General features: G+C 40.7%; 2 protein-coding genes across 2 annotated transcripts; one reads left to right on the top strand and one right to left on the bottom strand.

Moving 5' to 3' along the window:
• Nucleotides 1-214: 214 nt before the first annotated feature.
• On the top strand, nt 215-14,378 carry trpa1a (transient receptor potential cation channel, subfamily A, member 1a). Its single transcript, XM_065276317.1, has 27 exons — nt 215-310; nt 705-855; nt 1,083-1,258; nt 1,371-1,478; nt 1,880-1,988; nt 2,072-2,217; nt 2,312-2,448; nt 2,529-2,577; nt 2,646-2,745; nt 2,887-2,987; nt 3,444-3,613; nt 3,729-3,893; nt 4,135-4,249; nt 10,331-10,497; nt 10,571-10,661; nt 11,458-11,517; nt 11,603-11,701; nt 11,782-11,852; nt 11,920-12,073; nt 12,188-12,277; nt 12,364-12,533; nt 12,609-12,738; nt 13,271-13,453; nt 13,535-13,603; nt 13,689-13,793; nt 13,874-13,983; nt 14,189-14,378. Exons 1-27 carry the CDS (start codon nt 215-217, stop codon nt 14,376-14,378), a joined length of 3,312 nt encoding a protein of 1,103 aa, XP_065132389.1.
• Nucleotides 14,379-14,399: 21 nt separating this feature from the next.
• Nucleotides 14,400-20,773, bottom strand: dnajb6a (DnaJ heat shock protein family (Hsp40) member B6a). The gene is made up of 10 exons (XM_065276438.2): nt 20,621-20,773; nt 18,766-18,858; nt 18,489-18,598; nt 17,922-17,978; nt 17,690-17,803; nt 17,191-17,334; nt 16,935-17,097; nt 16,771-16,841; nt 15,033-15,164; nt 14,400-14,945 (listed from the first exon to the last, which is right to left on the bottom strand). The coding sequence occupies exons 2-10, from the start codon at nt 18,828-18,830 to the stop codon at nt 14,878-14,880; spliced, it is 924 nt and encodes a 307-aa protein (XP_065132510.1). The 5' UTR covers nt 18,831-18,858; nt 20,621-20,773; the 3' UTR covers nt 14,400-14,877.
• Between the last annotated feature and the right edge of the window lie 2,212 nt (nt 20,774-22,985).

Genomic DNA, 22,985 nt, shown 5'->3' with positions numbered 1-22,985 from the left:
AGAGGAGATACTGAATGGGTAAGAATGGATCAAACATCTGATTTTATTCTCTCTTCTTTTAAAATATCTTTGATGCTTTGATCTCTTTCTTTAAATAACTATTGTCTTGTTTAAAACTTGCATTTGGAAGCCATTCAAATGTTCAGTGCTATTTAAGGAAGATAACATAAGACATACAATGTTTTTGTGTTGCAGGATGACTTAAAAAAACGAAATGACAGAAATGACACTCGTCAACAAGTCCAGACAGTCCTTTGACAGTGTTATGGATGGGGATGACAACAGCCATATACACACAAATGTATTTGAGGTATTCTGCAACTCTGAACTAACTTGTTTAAAGTTTGTCTGACTTTTTATCTTAGTTCAGAAATTGTATTATCATTATCGTTTTTCCGGTCTGTATTACTGTGTATCAGTGTGTGTCGCATGTGCAATACAGTTTTAATGTCTCTTAAATATCAACACTATCGCAGACTCTGTATGTGCAAAATTTTTTACATTACAGTGGATACATATGTGTGCATATATATGCTTTTTAAATTATTAATACTATTATTAATTATTTATTTAATTATTAATACATTAATTATTATATGGATTATATGTATATATTATTATATGGATTAGTCTCAGTACGTAGTTTCGTTGCTTGCATGTACTTGTTTTATGAAATGACTGGATCCTGTTGTTTTTTGTTTTAGTGGGCTTTGCAAGGAAACACGGATGCTCTGGAGAAGCACGCCAGGTACCTGGACATACGTGACCCTAGCGGTGCCAGCCCACTACACTATGCTGCATCCAGGGGACATTTTTGCACCATCAAACTTATTGTGCAGATCACCGGACAACAAGGTGATGACAGTTTTGATATTTGTTGCTGTCATCTAGATCAGCTAAGAAAGAAAAGTAATGCAGAATGTGAATCAGGTTAGGTCTGCCATACATTTATATATTCAATCTGTTATATGACGTGTGACTGAAAGCAGCCAAGCTAGAAAGAAAAGTGTAAGAACGAAATAAATAAAGTAGAAAATGATAGAACGCTAGAAATATACAGATGTGAATGTTTGATCCTGCAGAGATGAATATCAGGGACGAGGACGGCAATACTCCATTGCACTGGGCTGTACAGAGGGACCAGGCACGGAGCTGCTCTGTATTGCTGAACCTGGGAGCCGATCCGAACATCCTCAATAACAGCCACCAGTCACCGCTACATCTAGCTGTCAGCCTAGGCAATAATGCCCTGGTAGAAGTGAGTCCTTAGGTCTTTATCGACTTATTGTAGGTTGGGATCATTATTTTAAGAAACATTTGCACTTACCCTCTCAATAAAATAAATAAATAATTGTTTTGTATCCACAAAGCAACTCGTCCTGCATGAACAAACCGATGTGAACCTGGAAGGGGACCTGGGAAACACGCCTCTTATATTAGCTGCTTGTTTGAATAACCATGTGGCTCTAAGCATTTTGGTAAGATGATGCTGGATTACCATATAACACCAATAAATATTCCCTTGATTCTTAATAAAACATATTATTTTTGCAAACTTAAAGGGCACTTTGAGCACACCAGTAACATACATTATTTTATTTTAAAGAAGTAAAACAGTTAATATTATTATTACTGTTATTATAATTGCTGTTATTATTATTATTATTGCTGGTATTAATATAAATATTCTATGTGGTTACTGGATGTGAAATAGATATGATTAATGAAAAAGAAAAATATGAAGATAAAATATATATTATTTTTATTGTTAATTATACTGTGATATGCTGCATTAAAATCAATGCATTAGGCATTAGACTCATTGTAAAGTATTATTATATATTATAACTGCAAAGTTATTTGATCTTTTCTGCTTTAGTACACACATGGTGCAAAACTGTGTCGTCAAAACAAACTTGGACATTTCCCTATTCATTCTGCTGCATTTTTTGGAGCTAAGAAATCAATGGAGGTCATTCTTCAGAAAGGTGAGATGTTACATTACCGAGTATTTTCAGCCTAAAGCAAGTGCCATACCTACCTTGTATTTCTCTTTCTTTTGATTTTACAGGGGAAGAAGCTGGTATGTCCATTGATGCCCATATAAACTATGTGGATAAATCCTGCAGCAGTCCACTGCACCTGGCTGTACGTGGAGGAAATCTTGAAGTGATTAAACTCTGCATTGCATACGGAGCAAAGATTCATCAGCAGCAGGTAAGGAAAAACCATTACATCAATATAAATATAAATATCAAGACAATCAACAATAAATTATATTTCCGTCACACCACATTTCTCTTTTTCACAGTGTGATAGGTCAACCGCTCTCCATTTTGCATGCAGCCAGGGTGCCGTTGAGGCTGTTAGAGTCATGCTGTCGGCTTACAGTAAAGTGGGTGAACTTATAAACATCACTGATGGAGCCCACCAGACACCTCTACACAAGTACAATAGCTTTACATTTGCTCACTGAACAATTACAGCAAACAAACCAGTATATCTGACCGTTTCCTTTTTATTTACAGAGCGGCAATTTTTGATCATTTTGAACTCTCAGAGTACCTCATTTCACAGGTATGACTGATAAGTGATACTGTATTGCATCATGACAGTCACTGTAAACCTGTGTACTGTTCTTTCAGGGTGCTGATATTGACTTTGTTGACTGCAAAGGCAATTCACCCCTCCTACTGGCAACAAGTTGTGGAGCATGGAGAACTGTTAATCTGCTCATTTCTCACGGTGAACTGCTTAAATGAATGTCAATATCATTAAAAATAATAATTTTCACAATAGATCATTTCCTAAATCGTACTCTTATCTTATTTAAAATGATATAATAAAAATAATAATAATTAGCACATGGCCGGGTTTGTGTTTTAGGGGCTGATCTGACGAAGAAAGATAAATCTGGATGCAATTTCTTGCATCTCGCAATTTTGCAACCCAGGGGGCTGAAAAATCTGCCCACAGAGGTACTGCAGGTAAAAAATACACTGGTTTCCATCGCATAGCATTATCTGAGGAATGTTAAAATTAAGTAATTGCTGCCATCTACTGTTTAAGGCTGATAGATTTAGTCTGACAGCTTGACAAGCATTATCTCAATCCGAAGGATGCATCCTTCGAAGGTCGCATTTCTAGGCTGCATACGTCATCGTTATTTCAGAATATTAGCCATTATAAAGTTGACTATTATTTTTAGTTTATTGTAAATTGTTGAAATATGCTTATGACTTGTGAATGTAATGCTCAGTTAACTGAAATAAACCAGGCTTGATGACGTATGCAGCCTGCAGGCCACAGATTCAATTTGGCTCTTGAAAAATGTTGAATGCTCCCTCATTTGTACGTTGCTTCGGATAAATATGTCTGCCAAATGCAAATACTGTAGATGCAAAATGAAGTTTCACTGCAGTGTTGTTTTGGTTTGTCCACAGCATGAGAGTGTAAGAGAGCTCTTGAATGATGAGGATATGGAGGGCTGTACTCCTCTTCATTATGCCTGTAGACTGGGAATACCGGAGAGTGTGAAGAATATCTTGGGATTAGAGGTCTCACTGGATCAAAAATGCAAACAAAAGAAATCTGCACTTCATTTTGCAGCTGAGTAAGTCAGTTAACTGATAATATGAGGATTTAGAAATGGCAAGTTTGATCTTAATATACATGGCAAAGCTACTGATCCGTAATACTTCTAGTAATCGGTGTTTATTTGTGTGTAGATATGGAAGGATCAACACATGCCACAGGCTTCTGGAGATGATGACAGACACCAGACTGTTGAATGAAGGGGATGAGAACGGACTGACCCCTCTGCACCTGGCATCTTGTGGCGGTCATGTTAAAGTTGTCGAACTTCTTCTCCGCAAGGGGGCGTTGTTTCACAGGTCATTATTTTGCACACTTCATATCTACACATTACTTTGGTCCAGTAGCCTAAATGTTCATAATTTACCTACCATTTATTAGCTGGTATTGAAATAAAGATTTTAGACTGTGCATGTTGTCTGTTACACAAAGTTATTGTTCCTTTTGTGCCAATAGTTTAGTCAAAGCCCTGCTTGATTCTCAACTGAGCAACCAAGCAACTAAATGTGCATATTTGATTTGTGTACTGTGTGTGTGTAGTGATTACAGAGGATGGTCGTGTCTGCATCATGCTGCATCTGAAGGATACACACAGACCATGGACACGTTGCTGGCATCTAACATTAAACTGCTGGACACAACTGAAGGAGATGGGGTAAAATAGCCCAATTTAGTCAGTTATTATTACAGAATCTGTAAAAGTCGTGTTCACTTTGAAAACATGCACACAAGCTGTCTCATGGCGCATTCACACGGGGCGTAAGCGTTGACGCTTCCCATTCACTTTTAATGGGTGACGTCAAGCGTTGGCGAACTAACGGCGCATTCACACGGGGCGTAAGCGTTGACGCTTCCCATTCACCTTGGGTGTGCATTATTTTCTTATAATTCAATGGCCCGTCTTCAATTATTCCTTACTTATTCAAGCTGTTTCAAGCCTATTGTTGTATCATTTACTAATAGGATTTAGAAAGTAATTAGTATTTATTACTTTTTGGAGATAGTAATTTATACAGTAATCTATTTACATGATTGAAGATATACTCAGTAACTAGTAGTTAATTACTTTCTTTTGTAATTAACCCAACACTGGTTGCACATTGATTATTTATTAGCGAATCTTATTCACATTGGTCCTCACAAAGTCCTAAAATGTGACCCTGTCTGTGAAATCCAGGCTAAAATCCATAATGTAATAATCAGATTAGGAGCATCAAAGTTTGATTTTCAATCTTTGGCATGACTTTACTCAGTCAATATTAAAGATATCAAGGTCACAGAATGTTCTTTGCATTATGCTTGTATATAGAAAACGCTTAGGTTACTCACGTAACCCCGGTTCCCTGAAATAACGGGAACGAAGCATTGCGTCAGTTAGCTGACGCTATGGGGGGGAAACTCCTGTTTACTCCGTGACTGAAGCCTATTGGTTAACGTCTGTACAAAGTACAGACCAATGACGTTTGAACCCGCGCGCGGGAGGAACGCGTCCTTATATAAGCGCGGTTCAATCGTCAGGAGCTCATTATATTCGACTGAAGCGCGCAGCCGAATAACACTCGCTGCGTAGACGTTTGTAGCACGGCAAGAGACGCAATGCTTCGTTCCCGTTATTTCAGGGAACCGGGGTTACGTGAGTAACCTAAGCGTTCCCTTTCAATACGGTTCACTTCGCATTGCGTCAGTTAGCTGACGCTATGGGGGAACGTAATCCCATCACGCCGTGCATACACAACGTACTGAAGTGCCTTACCGGAGAGACACTGCGTGTGGCCCTATACCCGGCATATTCACAGCTTAAAAAGCAAATGTGTAAGCACCATATAAATTGTTGACGCGCACACGGTGGGGTTTTAAACGCACCGGGGGCACATAACATAGCACAAGACGGCGAGGTACCGAGCGCGCCGCGGCTGTGCGAGATAAGTAAATTCAGAGTCACGTTGGTGAGCTCGCTGAGCGCACCGTGGTGTACACATAAAACGCATGAGCGTGCATGATTGAGCCGAGAGAACCTGCGCTCGTAGGGCAGGGACGTCTAAGCTGTACAATCTGACAACGTAGACGGCGAAGACCAGCCGGCCGCGTAGCAGATATCAAATATAGATATAGATACCCCTGTAGACCAAGTTCATGAAGAAGCCAAACTCGCAGAGAGTGGGCTCTATATAGGACATAGCTCATAGAGGGGCGTGAGCCAGTGCGATGGTTTCAACGATCCATCTAAATTACCACTGTTAGCAACAGACATACGTAGTGAGTGATCTGCGAAGCTCACGAACGGCCGATCTGACTATAATATGCGGCAGAACGGTTCGTAGCGTGGGATTATACAGATACCACAATAGTGTGAACCCAGGTGCACCCTCGAGCGCATCGGGATGCATATAGGTAGTATTATAGTGCACAGATCGGTGAGCTTTCCAAGCGCGCCGTAAATGTGTATTGACTATAAATTGCACGGGCACAGGTGAACACTTGAATACATCGTGAATGCATATAGATGAATCAGAGTGTTATAATGCACAGGCCGGCAAGATTCTCGAGCGCGCCGTCATGTGTTCTGATAATAAATTGTGCGCACACGGGTGAACTCTTCAGTGCACCGTGAATGCGTATAGATAAATCAGTGCACAGAACGCGCCGTGAATGTGTACAAATATGATTGATGAACGTAACGGTGGGCACCCAACGCACCGTGAACGTACACAGATGAACAACAATGTATGTGTCACAAATCATAACATAGCTGTGTATACAGGTGAGCTTTCCCAAGCGCATCTTATTGTATACCAAAATGTTATAGCGTGTACATGTGAGCTTCTCTAAGCGCACGGTGGACGCATATAATTAAAAACCATATCGTGCATACAGGTGAGCTAATGGGCGCACCTTTAATGCAACAAACCTCAGTAGTGCGAAGCAGGGATGTCGAAGCTGTAAACTGACAACGTGGACGGCGGGGACCAGCCGGCCGTGTCACAATTGTCAAATGAGAAACCTCTAAGACCATGCCCATGCTCTAAGACAAGTGAGCATAATTGTCACGGGAGGTGATAACGTCAACGATCCATAAATAGCCTGTATTGACAGGTGCTCTAGTGAGTGATCTGTGACGCAGATGAACAGCTGATCGTCTGATGTACGTCAGACGTATGTGTCATCCAGGACCTTGGACAGTTCCAGAGCGCTGTGCCTCGGGCACCGTCCGCATCTGAGAAATGACAGGCTTATGAATAAAGTGAATGGCCAGCCGTAAAAGCATGGTTCGCTGTTACCGCCGCCGTCTGCGTCTGAGAGATGACAGGCTTGTGAATTAAATGAATGGTCGGTCGTAAAAGCGTGGTTCGCTGTTACCACGGCCACATAGATATAGGTAGGGGAGAGAGCCGCCGTGCCTCTGTAGTGAGGAGAAAAGTGTTCCACCCACGATTCGCGGGGGGTATTGACTTTCAAATGTCACTAGACAGAATGGATCAGACTTTGCATAAGGACGCCTCGTGAAAGGGGTCCTAGCAGCTTGTGTCAATGTGTCATAAGGCACGTAATGTAGGTCGTGTCCCACGGATGCCATCTCCGCACGCCCATCGTAATGGGTTAATATTGGTAGTTTAAGCATGAGATGCGTATCACTCTGATACATAGCTTATAAAGCGATGCAATGAGTTTATAAAGGAGATGACTCGTCAGCTTGTTCAGGGGGCGAGATCTCAGTCTGGTTCGGTAAATAATGAAACCACCGTAGATTGCCCGACCGCATTATCACAATAACACGGTCGAGAGTGCTGCAGTGCTAAATCATCCTCTTAATGTACCGTATTCACAGTACAAGGTGATTTATATGAGACAAACGGCGTTCCACGCGCCGAAGGCTGATTGCCGTCGTAAAGCGTGTTCAACCCACAGCAAATGCTGGGCTAGCTCGTAATGACAGCACTTCATGCAGCAGTGTGTAACTTAAGCAAGCTTCCCGGCCGTCAGCTCGGGGCGGGACCTTGCTTAGTCAAACTGAAGTGGACTTATGAACAATGCCACGATATTCAGCTTTCTGGGGCTCGTTAGAGGGGTACGTGCGCCCGTCTTAAACGAGATGCCGCGCGCGTCTGACTGTGCGCGCGCTTTAAGCTTTGAAACTTATTGTGGCGGGTAGCAAGCTCATTTGAGGTTGATATTACCCTTAATATCTCCGAGTATTGGAGCGGAGGTGTGAGCGTCTTCGGATCCGCTAATATAAATCAGCTATATGGCCGAAAAACGTCATAAACCGCTTGGCTGTAAGCCTTTGAGTGGCCGTCCGGAGAGGGCGCGATTCAAACGCTTGGAGCCATGCAAAAGTCTGAGGCTGTCCTTCCTCTAGGAAGAGAGAATAACAGCCGTAAGACCGTGCTCGTTTGCGCCATCAGCATCGTAGCGGAGAAACTGAGGTGGGCTGCGAGCGAATTTGGCAGAAAGGTGTTAGAGACACCGTACAGTCGTGGGGTGTCAATACACAGTATATGGCCAAACCGGGGTTTTTTCGGCTAGCGTCGATAGAATTATGGACAGCGGGCCGTGTGTGCGTATTACTGATTGCTTGTCAGTAAGGCGATAAAGTGTTTAGAGACACCGTACAACCGTGGGTGTCAATACACAGTATAGTAAGCACGGAAATTACTCTTTTTAGAGGAATTAAATACCGTTCGCCACTATAGTGAGGTCGCATAGCCGACAGTATTACACAGTATGTTTGGATAAACAGCACACAGAAAACATTTCAGGGCAGTCCAGCCGAGGCGCGACATAACCCCTTTTTCCCAGACAGTTTCGTTCTCTGTTGATGCAGCTATGCTGCGGAGACCAGAGCTCAGCCGTTCAGGTGCACAAGCCTCAGTAGTGACGGTGACCGAACGGCTCACGGAGCAGGGTAGTATGTCTAGGTAGTTTAATGTCAGACTGAACCCATCGCAGAGAGGAAGTCTGCCGCGAGGCCCGCGGTTTTGCCGTTTATTAAAAGGGCAGAAAAACCGGGTATATATATATAAGAATGTACCAATATTCAGCGCACTGATATAGGACGGGACTGAATAAAGGGAGGTATTCGGGCCTCAGTATATTATAAACAAATTCGTTCTGCCTCTGATTCCGTCTAAACCAGAGAGAAATTACCAGGCAGACGAAAAATGAGCTATCTGAAGTGAGATCGGCTCAGGCCAGTAAAGCTCTATAATAAGTGTTTTAGCGCTCCAATAGAGGCGTGTCCGCCTTATCGAGCAGACGAATGAGATCGTGCCGCTCCAGGAGGGGAGGGGCATGAAGCTCTCTTATAATGAGTGTTCTTGGTGCTCCAATAGCGGCGAATCGGCCCTATCGAGCAGACGAATGAGATCGCGCCGCTCCAGGAGGGGAGGGGCATGAAGCTCTGTAATCGTTGAACACTGGACAGCTGCATTTAGAGGCAGCGAGCCGTAATACCGCGTGCTAGCTAAGCCGTTAAGAGACCTCACCACTGTGGGGAAAGGAGCGAGGGACTCCGCGAGCGTGGAGCACGAGTGGCTGTGCTATGACAGAGACAGGGGCAGACCGCCCGTGTTTGCTTGTCGTATGCATCTATCCAGGTCTACGGTTCCCCGCTTGTTCATCTCAACAAGAGAGGAACGGCAGAGGGGAGCAGCAACACAGACAGAACAGCCATGCGTCGTGACGGTATCACCCGATGCACTCGGGGGATTAATATATGTGCCAGAGATCTCGCCACTGAATGTGTGAGGAGCGAAGGGACTCTGTAAGCATGAACGGTTGCGGTGTGACAGAACACAGGGGGGGTTAGTCCGTGTGTGCTTGTCTATGCATCCATCTAGTCTCATGGCTCGCCGTGTGTTCATCCCGGCGAGAGAGGAACAGCAGGGGGAGCACGAAACCTGGATAAGACAACCAAAGCATAAGCGCGGTCCCGGCGTGGGAGGTGCCAGACCGGTAACGCGCTCGGAGGAAATTCATAGCAGAGAGGCTCACCGAGCCGCTGTGCTGGACGCTATTACAACAGCGCCTGCTCTTTTAGCTTATAGCTTTATATTAAAAATATTGATCTTACCGGGCGGCCGCAGGGGAGACCTCGTCAGGCGTGTGTCCGCTGCACAGGGCTCGAACCACGGCAAGCGAAGGCTATCTTCGGTTCTCGGCCGGAAAGCGGCAGGGGAAGACGCTAGACCTGGACTCTGCTATCTTCGGTTCTCAGCCGGAAAACGGCAGGGGAAGACGCTAGGCCTGGACTCCGCTGCAGGGCTTTTGTCAACGGCGAGGTAAGGCTTCTTCTTTTTCTTCGGAGCAGCGAGAGGTTCGCGCTGAAGGAGAAAATAAAGAGCTCCTGACGATTGAACCGCGCTTATATAAGGACGCGTTCCTCCCGCGCGCGGGTTCAAACGTCATTGGTCTGTACTTTGTACAGACGTTAACCAATAGGCTTCAGTCACGGAGTAAACAGGAGTTTCCCCCCCCATAGCGTCAGCTAACTGACGCAATGCGAAGTGAACCGTATTGAAAGGGAACTGTAATCACAAAAAATTACTTTAGCTGGGTTTTTAAAGTCACAAATACTTTTCCTCTGGTTTTCTGTTATGAATCCAAGACTTTTAGCGTGATCTCAGATATTTGGACTCTACTGTGTAGACAGTTGTTTATAAAGAGATGTATGCAAACAATAAGAAATAACTTTATCTTGTATTGAATATTACTGTCTGAATATTGATCCTTCTATCAGAACACAGCTTTACATCTGGCAGCCAGGGCAGGACATGTGGCTGCCGTAAGACTGCTGTTATACAGAGGAGCCAAGATTATCCTGAACAAGAGTGATGCTTCTTTCCTGCATGAGGCTGTACATCACGGGAGGACAGAGGTTACTGATGCTGTGATCGAGAGTGATAGGTCAGCTTAACTGTTTTTAGATTTTACCAGCTTTTTACAGTGTCTTCACTTATTTCAGCTTTGTTTAACACAGGTGTGAGGAGGCTATGACAACATATAAACCAAATTCAGGAAAACGCTGCATCGTTATGGACATGATTGAGTTTCTTCCAGAATCCTTTAAAGTGAGGTTTTTTTCACTGTTCCCCCAAAATTAAATTGATATTTTCTTAAAAATAAAGGTATTAAGGTACTTTACAATGATGCCATAGAAGAACCATTTTTTATATTCTAAGGAACCTTTAATCACTACAAAAAACCTTTGTGAAACAGAAAGGTTTTGTATGAAACCATTCACCCAGTGATGGCTCTCCTATGGGGCCAGTCACACCAACCGCGCTTGAAACGCTTCGAAACGCAAGGTGCGACGCACTGCCTTTTTTAAAAAAAGAGCAGTGCGACGCGTCTTTTTATATTGCTAGGCAACCACTGAGTCAACTGTCTTGTCAATCAAATATTGAAGCGTGAGCGCTCTTTTGCTGTTAACTGTTATATTATCAGAAACTTTAAAAAGAGGGCGCTTGCTCTGACCTTGTTTGAGGGTGAGAGGTGCACAAACACGCAGGAGAGAGTGAGCGAGTGGAGTTCGGTTTTTCAAAGCAACTGTTAACTTCCCTCACCACAACGTAAGGCCCGCCTCTCCCCTCATTCGATTGGACAATGGAAAGACGCGAATGACGTCGGGCGCTTCTCCGGTTCAGCGCTCCTTCAAAGGCGCGTGCTGCGACCGGCGGCAAAACCGCAAGGCGCTCAGCGCGCATAAACAACGCGCAAACGCTCCCTGACCATAGAGTATCATTCAAATAAGGCGCCTGCAACTGCCATAAACGCTTTTGGTGTGACTGGCCCCTATGGCATCATGAAGCACCTTTATTTTTAACAATGTAGGTACTGACAGAGCATTGCATATATTGTCCGCAGCATCTTCTAGACACATGCATAATGGAGGCAGAGGAAGATGTAAACTCCTGCAGTTACTTTGTAAGTTTCCTCGTAATAACGTCTGTTGTACCCACCTGTGAATTTTCCTTAAACTCTTGCACCGTTTATTTTTTTCTATTCACAGATTGAATACAATTTCAGGTGGCTTCAGCATCCACTGCAAAAGCTTAAAAAGGAAAGTGGGACAAGAGACGGCACCTACAAACCTCTCAATGCACTAAACGTTTGTACTTCCCAATATGATACATTAATACCGTGTCACTTTGAAATTTGGCCATGTTTCGAGAATCTGTCTCTCCGCAGGCTATGGTACATTTTAATCGTGTCAGCTTGCTGACCCATCCAGTCTGCAAGAAATATTTAGAGATGAAATGGTAAGTTTTTATATTCAAAATCTGAATGAGGCTGAATTCAAGATTTTGAGTTTAAAATATTTCTTAGGAATGCTTATGGCATCAAGGCACATCTCCTTAATATGACTGTGTACGCACTCGGGGTGTTTCCCTTAACATACCTCATCGTGAGCTTGAGGCCCACATTAAACACCGCACACAATGTGACATCAGTCGACATGGTCTGCACATCCCTGCAGCAGGTATTGTGGTCATGCGTGGCCAAGCCAAAACAATTCATAGAAAAGTATACAGTACCGGTTTATGTTGTAGAAACATTTGATGCCACTGGTGATTATTTTCTTTGATTTACACAGCAATCATATTTTATAACAACAAGCATGTTCCTCATTCTCGCTATGAATCTGTATGCAGTTGGAAAGGAGATCCTGCAAATGGTTCATCAGGTTTGTTAACATGCACTTTGCCACCCTAAACATACATTTTGTGAATAACCATATAAAGCTAACCAAATGAGACTTACGTTTGAAAGCGAGTGAATTATTTGCGAGACTCGTCTAACTACATGGACTGGGCCGCTGCCATCTCCGCCCTGCTGTTTGTGGTGCCGCTTCTGCAGAACACAAAGAGGATCTGGAACTGGCAGGCTGGAGCGCTGGCCGCTTTGGCCTCCTGGATCAATCTCCTCCTTTATCTCCAGCGGTATTCATCTGTTATTTATTTGATTTTTGTAATCCACAAGCTGTCAGAGTGTAAAAAAATCTTTTATTTTTGTAGGTTTGAACGAATTGGTATATATGTGGTAATGTTTCGAGAGATCTCCAGAACACTGCTGAGCATTATTGTGCTGTTTTTCTGCTTGATATTGGCATTTGCTTTGTCCTTCTATGCCTTGATGATCGAACAGGTGGGTCTTAATACACTACACTCTCAGAAAAAAGGTACAAAAGTTGTCACTGGGACGGGACCTTTTTGAAAAGGTCCTAATATGTACCATTTTGGTACAGATATGTACCTTAAAGGTACTTTTTGAAAAGGTACCACCCCAGTGAGAACTTTTGTACCTATTTTTCTGAGAGTCATTCTTTATATTTTTCCACATTTTAGATGAATACTCATCGAAACTGTATAACACAAATGTATCTATAAAATAATGTTGTAAGTGTCTAAAATAAATCAAAAGTGTTATATTCAAAGTAGTCACCCTTTGCCAAGAAGTTGCCAAAAATACTGATCCTATCTTTTATTGACTGCTTTGTCTTCATTATTTGGTCCTTATTAAGTCCATTTCAAATATATTTTATGCGTTTTTTGTTTGTTTTCTAATAAAATAAATTAATAAAAATTAACATTTTATATATATACGTATTTGGTATATATGTATGTATATGTGTATGTGTATATGTATAATGCTTTAAAATGTATGTTTATTTTTACAGCGACACTTCGGTAGGCTGTTCCTTTCGCTGATGCAGACCTTTGTCATGATGGTAGGAGAAATCAACTACCAGGACAATTTCCTGAAACCCTTCCTGCAGGGAACTCTTCCATTCCCGAACTTGACGCTGGCAATGTTTGTTTGGTTCGTCTTACTCGTACCCATTCTCCTCATGAACCTACTGGTAAGTCCTACTGGAATTTGACATGAAACCCCAACGTACGAGTCAATATGTCAAACTCACTTATGAAACCATTGACTTTAGATTGGTTTGGCTGTCGGTGACATCGCGGAGGTTCAGACAAACGCTTGCTTGAAGCGTATTGCAATGCAGGTACCCATTATTATTTTTTGTCCTAAGAAGTACATAGTTCCTCTCTCAAAAACAGCATTGCTCCACAAGCACTCTTACTCCACAGATTGAACTTCACACTAATCTGGAGGAGAGGCTTCCCTACTGGTTTATGAAGAGGGTGGACCAGATCTCCGTTAAGGAATTCCCAAACAGATGCTTCAGAGGAAAGGTAGTTACTGTGTGCCTTAAGGTAGTTTAGTTATGCCGTACAGCCATTATGATCTTAATACTTAATGTGTTTTTAAACAGAAAAAGTGGTTTTTCTTTGGGAATAAAGTGAAGAGTGTCAGGACTCGTCTTAGTCCCACAACACCTCAGTGCACTCCGGTCGAACGGGAGCTAGCCAAACAAAAATACAGGTAAAGTTAACTGCTTCACAAAAACTACAGGGCTGTATAAGGTGTCCCTGTCAGTGATTAATACATTGTTTTAGCAGCGCAAACAGTAGTTTTTAAGTCGCTAAGTGCATTTTAAGTCTCTTTGAATAAAAGTGTCCGCCGAATGCATGTAAATGTATAACTGTAGCCCATCATTAATCTCAGACCAAATGTTGTTGTTTTTTAGGCTGAAGGAGATAGCAGAGATTTTGGAAAAACAACACAACCTGCTGAAGCTCGTAGTGCAGAAGATGGAGATCAGCTCAGAGGCTGAAGACCACGATGGCCCTCCAATCTTTCAAGAGTTGAAAGAGAAACTCCTCACTAGAAGCAAATGGGGACCTCTGCTCAGGGCTGTTACTGCGAAAAGGAAATGAGCTTGCATCTTGTATCACGTGTAAAGGTGGCAAAAGTTATCAAGTTTATTGACAGGACTTGCATTTACAGGTGAACTGTGGTAGTGTGTGGCTTATATTTTTCAGTATTAACTTGCTTGGGCACAACATTAAGGTCAATACCAAATACAAGAAAACCTTTACCGCATGTGTTACGCTCTTAACTTTTACTAAAGGATAGTTTGCTCATACTACTGTAAATTTAAGGCCTGCTTCATATAACCGAATGAGCACTGATTCTGTCATAACAAAACAATGAAATTGAAAATGCTAAGTTGCACATACCTGCATGAAAATTCGTTGCTATTTTCTAATAAGGTCACAGTTTTTCAGAGCAGTAATTACTGATTATTAGCAAAATATCATCTAAAAATAAAAACAAACAACAAAACAAAACAGAATGGTAGATTGGTTAAGGTGAACATGAATATCTACAGCTAAAATATATCAGTAACAGATTAGCTCAGATGCAGAGATAATCTTAGGATTCTTTGGCCTTTTTGGTCTCTCCTTTTACTGTCATTTTCTTCCTCTTGAATCCAGTTTGCTCTGTTGGGATACACAACTTTTAATATCAAAGGAGTCATGGGTCATTCTAGAGCTCAAGACATATCACACAAAACATCAGCTTCTGACCTTTGCCTGTCGTTTTATTTTGCTCCTCTCTTTGAGCTGACTGTCTTGAAGAATGTGAGGAGGTGGAGGAAGAGTTAGGGAGCTCCCTTCTCTGTCTGTGACCATCCAGCATGTTTACATCCTGGGCATTTCCTAGAGAAAGGGGTGTGGTTTAGTAAGAAGGGGAAGAGCACCTGCCTATATAGTTTTCGGAGGCAATATTACTATAACCGGTCAGTTTTCACCTGTTTTGATGATAAAAAAATCTGCATTCGGTATACTACACCTCTGAGATCCAGATATATGCATTTAGAGAGCACAAACAAAATCATAAAGCTTGTTAGTACAAAGCCATGCATTCAGGTAGTACTGCCGCCAAATTTAGCAAGGCATTGAACCAAGACATTTAAATGAAATATAGATTTAGGGACTTTAACATTTACTTTTCAATGCTCTATAAATTTAACTTTGCAGGAATACCTTAAAATGCAGATGAGTTGTTAAATAATGCTTAACAGATTATATGTTAAATGTTATTTAGTGTTTGAGTATTAATCTGTTAAGCATAACAGAATGTTTGTTAATAGATTATTAATAAAAGTTGCAATAATGCATCAGCCATTTCCTGATGTGTTATACGTTTAAAGTATAATAAATACACCAAATAAATAAGAAATATAAATGTAATAGATTCTTATCATTCTTTAGATGCCTATATTTGGAGTTTTAGTGAATTGAAAGGTCAGACAAGAAGTATTTAAACCACATTTTGCAAAAACTGAAACATATTTAGTTTTGCTTTACTACTAAAGCAAATGCATGCATTTGAAAAAAAAACACACAATGCTTTTTTGAGTTGACTAAAAGACTACAAGCATTATTAGTCTGAGCAACCACGTGACAACACGCTCCCCAATAGATGGATTTGAAGGAAAAGCAAAAATCACTCTCTGTTAAAGCAACACTACACAGACCACAGAGCTGCCACATCCCCAAAAAGGATGAAACTCATTTATTTAGGTTCAAATTCTTTTACAAAGTACACAAAGTTCCTTGAAATGTTCATATATCAGTCATAACATTAACGCTGATTCTTATCAGGTTATTTAGTAAAGACATTAGAACTATAAACAACATTTGTTGTTGTACATGCAATAATAGTAATGAACAAAACAATTAAATTAATAATAATAATAATAATATTAATAAAAAATTGCATATCAGTACAATAAATCTAGCGTTCTACCAGCATTTACACAGATTATATTTAACAAACTAATTAGACAAGTTGCCATAAGGTTTGAACAGCAAGTAACGTATTCCAATTCAACACACTCAGATGGGTAACTCATGCACAATTGCACAATTCAAAAGTTCTCATTTACCTTCCAGCCCCATAAGCGCTACTCTAAAGCCAATGTGCATTCATGAGGATACTGCAACACAACAACGTGCTTGCGGAAAAAAAAGTGAGCTCACATTATGGTCCCAAATACAAGTAAAAAACAAAACGTACCCTGCGCAAAATACTGACAGTCTTATTTATAAATATAGTAACAAAACTGCTTGGAAAAAACAACCATAAAATTATAAACGGAGAAAAACAAAAACAAACCAACCAACCAACAAACAGGCAGGCAGGAAAACGAAATGTACAGACATCGGAACGACAGTACTAACATTGTTTATTAAGCTCAAGTTTGTGCTGAAACGGCTCCGTTAGCTTACTTGTGCTCCAATCGCAGGAGTTGTTCCTTACCATTTATGGTTAGAGACTTTAACTGTCCGTCTTCTTCCACTTCTATCCGTTCCTGACCATTCTCAATGATTCTACGGACGCAAATAAACAGCGCATCCATGAAATACAAATACACTGCTTTGTAACTCAACCCTACAAACCATGGGTTTGAAAATGGTGCTTACCTTTTCGTAGTGACTTTCCTGCCGTTGATGAATTTAGTAGATGTTGACACAGAGCGGAAGCTACCCATGCCGCCGCCGCCACCGCCGCCTCCCCCTCCACCAAATGAGGTTGAGGAGAACGAAGTAAAGCCACCTCCTCCCATATGGCCAAATGGAGTGAAACCTAAAGTAGAAATTATTCCAATAGCTTATATCAGGAACAAATGAATCCCATTGGTGGAAAGTATTATTAGTGTGAAACAGGCAAGCAGCCGACCTGAGTCAAAAGATGAAAATCCTCCCCCGAAAGGTGGGAATCCACCAAAGCCCCCGAAGAAAGACCCGCCTGTTCGGCTCCTACTCATGCCCCTCTGGTGCCTTCGAGCGCCACCAAAAAAGTCATTGCCAAATGGATCTCCACCTGGAAGTCCAAAAAAAAAGATGTTTGTAAATTGTCTTTAGCCCATTAAAATTTCAGGGTACCGTGGGAGGGACCCTACATTATTTGACAGAAAACTTCATAAAATACAACAACTCAAAAACATAAAGCTAAACATTTCACATATCTTTAGAAAGCTGGAATTCTTGTGATTCAAATAATGTAAATCGTTTTAAGATACAATCAACACAGCAGGAACAATGCGTGTCCTTTTTAGGCATTTTTTTTGTGCCTTTTTCAGGAATTTCATGCATATAAATTCTTAAGACTAAACAAAAAACACAGATTTCATCATTAACAAGCATCGTTTTCATGGTCAACACACAAAGACACTAACCAAAGAAGTCTGCAAATGGATCTCTTCCACCGAAAAATTCCCTGAATACATCCTCTGGATTGCGGAATGTGAATGTTCCAAAGTGGTCACCGTTAAAGTGTGTTCCTCCACCTCCTGTACAAATGTGACAGGTTCAAACATCACGACGAATAAAATAAAACTGATGCTTTGTAATAATCACCACAACTGACATCACCATTATAATCAAATGTATGATTGCATGAAAAATTACCTCCGCCTGCATTTAATCCATCTTTACCATATCGATCATACAAGTTCCTCTTGTTTGCTAAAGGATTGTAAAAGAAACATTAGGCAATGCCATTGACTCTACATTTACTAAAACCACAAAATATAAACGGTGCACACCATGGGCAGTACTACATAACAGTATCAATTTAGCAACTCTAATGCTAATCTCATTTAGAACAATGAATTTATAAGACCATCTGACTTTATAATCTGAATAAATTGTCCCACTCATGCATGCCTCAGCTCTGAATCACACCTGGAACACCCCAGATGTGTGTGGCTGTGCATAATGATTCATTATTTTTTTTTTTTAAAGCTATCAGAAAAACCATATTAGCTATAAATTCCACCCTTCTGCAGGAGGGTCTTAAAAGTATGTACATAGTCTGAACAAGGCGGATAACTAGGTGTATAATGGCAACGAACAAAAAAAAAGATTTAGAAAAGGTGCTTTATTTACATCACAGTGAAACAGATCAGCTGTTATTTTAGCAAGATAGAAAACAAGAAACAGGATTTACTTTAAATGATGAATTGTAAGACTTACCATCTGAAAGGACTTCATAAGCCTCTGAAAGTTCTTTAAATTTTTTTTCTGCCTCCTCCTTATTATCTGGGTTCTTATCTGGATGCCACCTGAGAGCTAGTTTCCTGTAACTATAAAGAAAAAGCATGATGATAGTACTATGCAGCCAGAAATACGTAAAAAAAATTCAGTACAACTTAAACTTTATTTTTGAGATGGTTGGAATAAAAGTATGCTGTCTCATAGCTTGCTTTTAGGGATGTAACAAGAACAAAGTAATACCAAAAATAAAGCTTACGCTTTTTTGATGTCATCTGGAGAAGCATTTCTCTGCACCCCTAAAATCTGGTAATATTCCACCATGGCTTCAGAGGGCCACCAACTTCAATGGCTGGTTAACCAAAATGGGAATACACAAAAACAATCATGACAAGTTTAAGATTGGGACATTGAAAATGTGAAATGTGCTCCTCCCTAAACATTAGAGGAATAATTAGTAAATACGTTGCCATTTTAACAAATTAATTTACAAATTACAGAACATTTAAGCAAATGTGTGACATTAAAGTACCGCAAAAACGAAGTGCTGTCACATCACTCTCATGGTACTCTGATTTCATAAAATTCTCTGTCTGCGCAGTGCCACGTGAATTCAAACACTTAGGGGCAGTTTTCCAGACAGGGTTTAGAATAATCCAGGACTAGGCCTATTATTACATTAGTAGATTTAAGTACTTTTTTTACAGACAAACCTTACAAAAAACAATACTGGTGTGCATTTTGAGACTAAACAATGGTACTGATATATGTCGAGATATGTCAGTGCAAAATGTTTTTAAACCAAGGCAGCTCAAACATGCACTTTAGTCTGGGACTAGGATAAGCCCCGTAAGGATAAGACTGTTATCTTACAATATGAAAACGTGTAGGCGAGGTTGTGGACTACTGCGTTTGAAAAAGCAGCAGCAGAAATAGGGGCCTGGCATATGTGGTTTTATTCCTTGTTGCCTTTTTCACTCGCACATTGACAATAACACAACAAACTTGCTTTTGACAAAAGAACGTCTGACGTGATGGTTTTACGTGTTATGTGAATGTGAAATAAGTAAAAAGCTATCCCAAATTCGAAGGTTCAGAACCAAAACGGATTTCAAACCACATATAATTGTAGCTTAAAATGGATTTGTAAAAACGGGATTTCATGTGTATCTCTGCCGTTCACACTTGCTAAATATGATCAGATATATAGAAAAATCAGATTTGAACACCCAGTGTAAACAAGGTCTAAGAATCCCTAAATAACATTAAGAGATTCAAAAGCCACCTCTGTCAAAAATAAGATAAGGATATTAACTGAATGCTCTCGACACATATTATATGTTCATCAAATACTTTTGCTTCAAATCTGCTTAATCCTGGCCTCAGGTCATTCAGAAATACAGGTTTATTGGCAGAATCATTTGATTAAGCTCTTCATATATTAACAATAAACACAACGTGCTTATGACTGGTAACAGGAAAATCTTGTGACTGTCTGTGATTATGTAAATAGCAGCATCTGATGCCTCTATTTTGTCTTTTAGTGATCAGATTCGGCTCAGCTCTTATTCGTGTGCCAAACTCCTTTAGGGCAATAACTGGATGAAATATGGCTTTACTTTCTCACAGCTTATCTCTTAGGGAGTACTGCTGCTAAGTATACATATGCAAGATAATGGTTATCACATACTCGCATAAAGTTACACTTCTCATTGTATCACCATTAAAAAGTATGCACTTAATTAAACACGCAAGTTAAATAAAAGCAGAAAATGCATTGCTGCAAAGCATAGCATCGTTGTTCGGTGCAGCGGTGACACGAGTACGTGTATTTACATACTGAATTGCAGCCGGGCTATGTCAACAAGCTAGCCAACAATCAACGTTGCCTTTTACGATTCGCATTAAAAATGTTAAACGTTAGCCACATTACACTTTAGCACACGTTTTTTTCCCGGGGTCCACAACCGATTTCACTTGTATTTATATCTCGATCTGGCAACCTTGTTGTTTTCAGATGAGCTAGCCAGCTAGCAACACGGCTAACACGGATTACTGTTATCTCACAATACAGACCTCGTCTCGCACGACAACACACTGAGGGGTTTACATACCTTGTGTTTAATTGCCAGAGTCAGTCGTGATGTCTTTGGTCGAGTAATGTCAGGCTGTGGGACGATGCGTTTAGTGACAAGGAACGATGTGTCCGGAAATAACGCGAATCTTTCAGTTTTTGTGAAGATTGACGTCACATCCTGTTTAAGGTATTTCATGTATTCGCGCTTTCGGCTCCAGTTAATAGGGCGAAATAAAACTGTCAGTACAGTAGATTATACACTTTAGATTCGTACAAACGCTTTTTATTAGGCGTTTTATATGTTGTGTTATGCTTTATTATTACACAGCGCTCTGGAATACCGTACTTGAATTTTGGTCCTTCAGAGGTCTGTTATCCTTTGATAGCTCACCCATCATCCGGGTACTACGGGTAATCTTGACTGGTACTTATGTTTAATGCATCACTCTTTTTATGTCAAATTTTGCTATATAAAATAATTCAAATAGCCTGTCACTCTCTCTTTCTGTGTGTGAGTGTGTATGTAGCAGTGTAAGTGGGATAATGTAGGGCTGGCCTACATCCATTCTGTTATCACAAAATAAACACAAAGTGAGTGATCAGGGATCCGATGCAAAGCCTAATGCGTAATTTATGTTGGCAGAAAGAATGCAAAAATGTTAACTTTTAAATAAGTTTCTTGTCTCATTATCTGTTCCGTTATTCGCTATATACTGGCGCCCCCTGTTGGCGGATCGTTGAGTTGCGCATGTGTAGAAGGTTCAAGCAATTAAGCAATTACCGACTGTCCAGTCCCCACTACAAAAACGAGCAATACTTGAAATGTTGATTTAACGTTTTCTGTATAGTTATGATAGTAAGTAGGAGTATATAATGTATCAGCCAAAATATCAGATATATTTTTAGTTTTGTGCTCAGAAAGTTGATTTGCCAGTTAATTGTATTGTAGTCAATATTTAAAGAATATTTTTAGTATTCAAAGACTTGCATTTGTAAACTGTTTTCTTAAAAACCCAATATTATACAACAGAACTTGTAAGAGGGATCTTCCGATAGAAACAGGTGTGATAGAAATTCAACAGCAAGTGCTTTTTCGAGACCCATAATTTATAGAGTCCAAATTCAGCAAGTCTGTCAATACATTTTCAAATACAAATAACGAGTGGGAAGCTTCTCTTGGCACTAAACCTGGTATAAAGTGCCAAAGAGATGCCAATAGGATACTATTTATTCTTGCAATAATCATCCATGAAGTTGTTTAATTATCATTTATTTCCAATTTGCATCATTATTTTTACCACAAACTTTTAAGTGACTATAAAGTTGAGATGTTTTAAGATGATATTTAGGCAATCGACTTAGGGGCCCTGTGTCAGGGGTTGAGCAGAGGAAGCATAACTCAAGTCTCTTTTTTTATGTGTGTGCTCTGTTTTTGGTTCTTGTAGCTGTTTCTGCAACTGACCATTCATCTACAGTATAAATGACTAAGGGGGTAGAAAACAAGGAAGGGCTGCTTCATGTTAGCTACACATTCGGGTATTAGGGGTTATTAAAGGTGCCCTGCTGTGTAGGGTTGCCGCGGTGACAGAATTTTCCCACCGGTTAATCGGCGCGTCACAAAGCCGGTGATCCCGGTTTCACCGTGTGGGAGGGGCTTATAAATGCGCATTCAGATGTGCACATTTTACTTTCACTTTTGAATTACGCAACTGTTTAAATGCAGTGCTTGGGTACGCTGCGTTAAATCGCGTATGAATTTGCATGCAATGTGAGTGCAACAGCTGGTTTAATTAAGTGCTCGAGTCAATGTGGGCAGGTAATTCTCACAGAACCTGCCAGTCCCAAGCAGAGCAACCGGCTACTTCTCCATAAAGCGCGGCTTGAATGATGGGTTTATTATTTTTCTTGATGAAAAACACAACAACAAAAATGATCTCGCTTATATTAAACATCATATATGTATATTATAACAAAAACGAGTAAGCACGCGGCTTCTGTCATCATCTGGTCAGTCAGCTCGTCTCGCAAACTCTGACAGAAATAAATGAAATCTGACACCTGCTGCTCTGTGACGTGATGCGCGTTCAGCTCCGCTAAATTCAGACAACAGACACATTCAGTTGTAAGTGTTTGCTCTCTCTAACGAAACTAAATGATTTAATTACACGAAAATATCAAAACGACGGTGAAAGACGGTGTCGCGGTGGGCAAGTGATCTAACCGGTGAGAGGCTGAAGCACCGGTTATCACCGTTTCACCGACTATCGCGGCAAGCCTACTGCTGTGCTGGATGCAGAAGCTTGGTCTCACATGATTTCTAAATAACCAAGTGTGTAACAATTTGGATTTTGGATTAGCTTTAAACATCTTGTCATACTAAAAAAGATTTCAGCTGTTATTTT

Source organism: Paramisgurnus dabryanus, chromosome 6 (genome assembly GCF_030506205.2).
Source record: "Paramisgurnus dabryanus chromosome 6, PD_genome_1.1, whole genome shotgun sequence".
NCBI classification, from domain to species: Eukaryota; Metazoa; Chordata; class Actinopteri; order Cypriniformes; family Cobitidae; genus Paramisgurnus; species Paramisgurnus dabryanus.
This window is presented reverse-complemented; position numbering and strand designations above follow the sequence as displayed.

Coding starts and splice junctions, on each gene's coding strand:
- trpa1a (XM_065276317.1), top strand. CDS start 215: ATGACAGAAATGACACTCGTCAACAAGTCCAGACAGTCCTTTGACAGT. Junction 11,702..11,781: donor AACCTCTCAATGCACTAAAC/GTTTGTACTTCC, acceptor GTCTCTCCGCAG/GCTATGGTACATTTTAATCG. Junction 12,534..12,608: donor CTCCTCCTTTATCTCCAGCG/GTATTCATCTGT, acceptor TTATTTTTGTAG/GTTTGAACGAATTGGTATAT.
- dnajb6a (XM_065276438.2), bottom strand. CDS start 18,830: ATGGTGGAATATTACCAGATTTTAGGGGTGCAGAGAAATGCTTCTCCA. Junction 18,599..18,765: donor CCAGATGACATCAAAAAAGC/GTAAGCTTTATT, acceptor TTTTCTTTATAG/TTACAGGAAACTAGCTCTCA. Junction 17,098..17,190: donor ATTTTCATCTTTTGACTCAG/GTCGGCTGCTTG, acceptor TTTCTACTTTAG/GTTTCACTCCATTTGGCCAT.